We start from the raw sequence: 5000 nt of genomic DNA, 5'->3' as shown, positions 1-5000 counted from the left end.
GTAGGTTTGAGAGGCCAGCGGCACATACCCAGCAAAAATTAACCCAAGTAACCCCCCTGAGAAAAACTCCTCGTGCTGCCAAAAACACAATGCTCCTCCAAAGATGTTGAGAACTATGTGCATGTGCCTACAGACCAACCACTGACAACTAGCACTGCGGACACTCTTTGCTGAAAACACATTAGAATTGCATTTAAATGCAATATAATTATTTTTTATCATTTATTACAAAATATTATTTTATTATTACTACCTTCACAGCTTTGTCCACAGGCACAGCTACATACTGCAATTTATTTCCAGAGAAAAATAATTCAAAATTAATTCAAAAATAGAATTTAGTGCCAGGCTACTGTAAGCTAAATGGGTAGTTTCGAAAACGAAGCACTTGAAAACGAAGACCAAAGCACGAAGCACCCAAATCTCGAAAACGAAGCACCCAAAACTGAAAACGAAGCACCCAAATCTTGAAAACGAAGACCCCAAAAATGGAAGTACATGTATGTGCCACCCTAGCATTCCTTTTGTAAGGGACACAAGTTTTCAGGGAATATCCTTTGTGGTAAAAGTGTCATACAGCCTTTTTTTCTTTTTGTCAATCAATTCCTCTACATGTAAGATAATAATGGTATCTGGTTTGTGAGACACGTCCATATAAATGTTAAAACTACCAGATCAATGGCTCACTAGATATGAAACCTGATTCAAGGTAGTTTATAAACTCATTGATGAAGACGCTTGTGGATACTGGGTGTCTATACACAACAATAACCCGAAAAAGTGTTGCCCCTGTACTGACCAGCCATTCAGAAACCTCGAATGACGATTTTGTCACTGGAAGTACTTTGACAAACTCCATACCATCCCTGGATAAAAGTGCTGTCCCGCCACCAGTCCAGTAGGCTAGTGGACAACAGCAGAGAGCTTTATCTCCTGGCAGACTGAGCTCACTCAGAACAGCTGAATCATTTACTTTTAGCCAAGACTCACAGATCATAAATATATCCACCTTTATATCACATACCAGATCAGTTTAACAAGCAAAGCAGAGGAAACCTGATCTCAGATGAACCAAAGAAAATCATAGGATGTGTGAAACAAGGCTCTCTTTGACTGCTGATCTAACAAAAAAATTCTTCTTTTGACCCACAGGTATATAATATTATATGATTGGCTAGGAGAATCTAGAGGTTTATCAGTAGTTGACCAGGGTACACTTACATGTACAACTAGTATTACTGACACAAAACAAATAAGTATTACTGACACAAAACTTTGACAAATTAACAGCACCTCAGTACATGTATTCAAGGACAAAACTCATTTCTCCTTTAATTAGGTGACAGGTGATTATCAAACTATTAAAGTACTCATTTTAACAAGTATGACCAAGGGAAGCAGATACAAAGAGATCTCTGTCAAATTTTGAACTGCAATTAATTTTATTACTGAAAATTCTTATTTTCAACCACTTACAAGTTAATAAAATAATGTTATTAACTTGTAAGTCGTTGAAAATAAGCATTTGGATAACTACACTGTCAATACCTTGCCACTCCCTGGCTGCCAGGCAAGACGACAAAGTGTCCTTGAAATCCTGCAATATAATCAAGCCAGATTTAATCATCAGGGCTGTCATTAAGAGCCGGGTGCCAGGGATTTTCCCTGGCTTCTATGGGTGTGGTCCCCGGCTACTTTTATTGGAAAGTAGAAGAAATATAGAACCAAAACAAATCCCTAGGTGATTGATTCCCTGCCTATTATTGATGTATTTTAGTCAAATCCTGTGTTTAGGAACATTTTTAATTTGCCTATGCTATCTAGTTTTTATTGAATGATCAGGTTTGTCACTAAGTTTTCTAGCCTGCGAAAACATCTGTTTCTCCTTGCTCTTCGTTGCCGGGGACGTTTAGCGAGGAGGAACGTCTGCGACTCAGCGGCAGAAATTCCATACTGAGGACGCAAACCAATGTTTACATAATAAATCCAGTAGTCATGGGGTTCCAAATACAAATTTGTCCAATTTTACTTGTCTTCTGGTTGATTTTGGTAAAGTGTTGTGTTCACCTGCCAACAAGCTCCAGTAAAACTCAAATGCTTCTTCTAGAGAAGACTATATTCCACAAATATTGACTATTTTGTTAGGGATTCTTTGCGTTTACATTTGACCTTTGTGGCCTTTTGTCTTTTGTCTGTCATTCGAAAATAATAGCTAAAACAATGTAACTACTCCGTCGACCGATCAGCGCTTCTGCCCGGATTCCGGACAGATTTTACGTCATCAGTATGGAATTTCTGTCGCTGAGTTGCAGACGTTCCTCCGCGTGAAACGTCCCCATCGACGAAGAGCAAGGAGAAACGGATGTTTTCGCAGGCTATAAGATTTCCAATTGCCAGGTAAATAGATGGCTTGGAAATACAACTTTGAGGAAACGTTACGATATTAATCAATAATACCAGATAATATTCCTGGCTAACTGATAACTTTATTTGATAAATGAATATTCAAATCCTTGTATGACCAATGTAAATCTTTTTCATGCAATTACTGATACATTGTTGTGTACTTTCCTTGAGTTTCTACATGTATTAGCATATACCATTAATTTTCAACAATAAATGGGTTATTATGGTGGGAATAAAAATATAATGGCTCATTCAAATGAAAAATTTTTTAATAAGAAAGCAACATCTTTCAAGATGTTACCTTTTCCCCACTTTTACCAAAATGACAAAATTTTTTTTACCATTGTCAAGTGTCCTCTCAAAAGAAGAAAAATATATTTCGTTGTCTATTTTCTTAATGGTACAACTTCATTTCATTTCCTTTTTCATTACAGAAAAAAGCTAGCTGACTAATCACTATTTTTCAAAAATTTTTTCATTTTAAAACTGTAAAATCATACAAAAATCATACAATGTAGAGTGCCCACCTTGCATCATTTACTTTAGGAAGGATAGATAATGATGTCACACTTGTCTGTAAAAGAATGATAAATAGAGGATATTACATGGCCACACGGAGATACGAAATTTCTCTTCAAGTGTTGAAAGTTATTCCACGAGTGAGTGCAGCGAACGAGTGAAATATTTTCAACACGAGAAGAGAAATTTCATATCTCCAAGCGGCCATGTATGTTCTATTTATTATGTAAACACCAATGAAATACCAAATCATTTCATAATTCAATGAAACAGTTTTTTCCTGCGAAAGGCGCGATTTATTATGTAGTCATAGCAACGGTGATATTTTCACATGTGAAAATAACATGTTATTTTCACGTGTGAAGATATCATGTTTTCGTGCGAAAGCTCACCGGGTATTTCATTGGTGTTTATATAATAAAAATACATATGCACCTTAAAAGGAAAAAATTGTCTAGCTAAAACATAAATACAGTAAAAGCTGCTTTTATTAATTTAAACAAATCTCCCAGCTTTACTAGTTAAATTGTATTCATTACACCAGACAGAAGGAATTGCATGTTTAAAGTTGAAGATCCAAAATTACATGGCAAATAAAATGTCTAACCTGATCCTCCAGTTTCCATATCTTCACAGTACCATCACAACTTGATGAAGCCTAAATTAAACAATAAAAAAACATACCTCTAATTATCTGAGTTTGAGGTCTATACTGTAAATCACAGATCAAGTTTTTATTTATCTAATTTTATGACCCAAGCACAAAGCTTACAGGCCATAAATAGATTTTAAAAAAAGCCTGAAGAAGAAGTTTTTGGACAGAGCCCTTCATTTGTCTTTTTTATTTTAAAAAAAATAAAAAAATAACTAAATAAAATCCAACTTACCAGGTACTGGTTCTTGGGGTCTATTGTAACACTCAACACAGGAGCTGCATGACCTTTGAGTATCTTTTGACTTCCATCAGCCACGGTCACTACTTTCACATTAAAATCACTGCAAAATTACAATTAAAGTGTACAATAATTGTAGTTATAAGCTTTTATTTCAATATTTGTTGAAATAAACTATGCTGCTGCTAGTAAGTAAATCAATATTTATCAAGTATGATGTTAAAGGATTCCTTTTCCTTCAAATCACCTTAAGTCACCCTTAACAGTTGTATCATATGGTGTTATGACTGTTTTCATAAAAAAAAAGTGCACTATAAATAATAAATATTATTATTAGGGAACGCGTCCAAATATCGGCATCGGGTCACGCCGATGCCGATCAATCGGGTGCCGATTTTTTCCGATTCCGTTTTCAATCGGTACCGATTGAAACGGAATCGGCACCGTTCAAAATTCTTCATCGGGCCAATTAACAGAATTCATCAAATCTTGACTTATATCTGTCAGCGTTTGTCAAAGGGTTGAAATCGTCGGTCACGCTACGTTACTGACAAAAATTATATAGGGCAATGTTTATGTCAACAAAAGCAAAGCGTGAATGATTGAGTTTTCAATGCACAAACAGGCTGGGTAAGACCAAGTGTTTATCGCCGTCTTGTATCTTGTCTTTCTGAAATGTGTATTGTTTCAAAAAAAATTAGCGACAAATGCCTTCATCGAAGAGTTCTTATGGAAGACAATACCAGACAAGATGAAGAATTTTTGTATCGAGCATCTTTAAGCGAAAGATAGCGCGCTGAATGCATTTACGACCTTAGAATCCAAACCGCGTGATTGAAGAATCCTTGCTGGAGGAATTTTAAAATCGTTTAGCCAAGAAAATAGGGGACAGATTACTGTCAGATCAGGCATTCATGACATTGCGTGTACAGGAGCGAACTTGAACCGGCTAGAATCAGGCAAGTTGTTTATTTGCTTGTAAACTTCTCTCGTCGAGTCAAACTCACTGGATCTTTCATTGTTACGTTGATTGCACATTCCGTTGACGCTCCGAATTTTTTAAAAGAAACAACTAATTTTTCGCTCTTTTCTGAAACGAGATAAAACAAAGCTTTCTATAAAATGTATTAACTCGAGTTAAAGAAAGGAAAGCAAACTGCTTTTAACGATCCGGCTTGCGAC

General features: G+C 35.9%; 1 protein-coding gene across 1 annotated transcript in view; it reads right to left on the bottom strand.

The window, feature by feature from the left end:
* LOC140924787 (WD repeat and HMG-box DNA-binding protein 1-like) overlaps positions 1-5000 on the bottom strand; it is a 32899-nt gene that overhangs the window by 21331 nt on the left and 6568 nt on the right. Inside the window, exons 5-9 of the mRNA XM_073374779.1 lie at positions 3813-3921; positions 3533-3583; positions 2934-2980; positions 1549-1597; positions 254-286 (exon numbers count right to left, since the gene is read on the bottom strand). Of these exons, the coding sequence (XP_073230880.1) occupies positions 254-286; positions 1549-1597; positions 2934-2980; positions 3533-3583; positions 3813-3921 (289 nt within the window). The remainder of the gene's footprint in view (positions 1-253; positions 287-1548; positions 1598-2933; positions 2981-3532; positions 3584-3812; positions 3922-5000) is intronic.

Source organism: Porites lutea, chromosome 14 (genome assembly GCF_958299795.1).
Source record: "Porites lutea chromosome 14, jaPorLute2.1, whole genome shotgun sequence".
Classification (NCBI taxonomy): domain Eukaryota; kingdom Metazoa; phylum Cnidaria; class Anthozoa; order Scleractinia; family Poritidae; genus Porites; species Porites lutea.
Note: the sequence above shows the minus strand (reverse complement) of the source record. Positions and strands in the feature narration are given on the sequence as shown.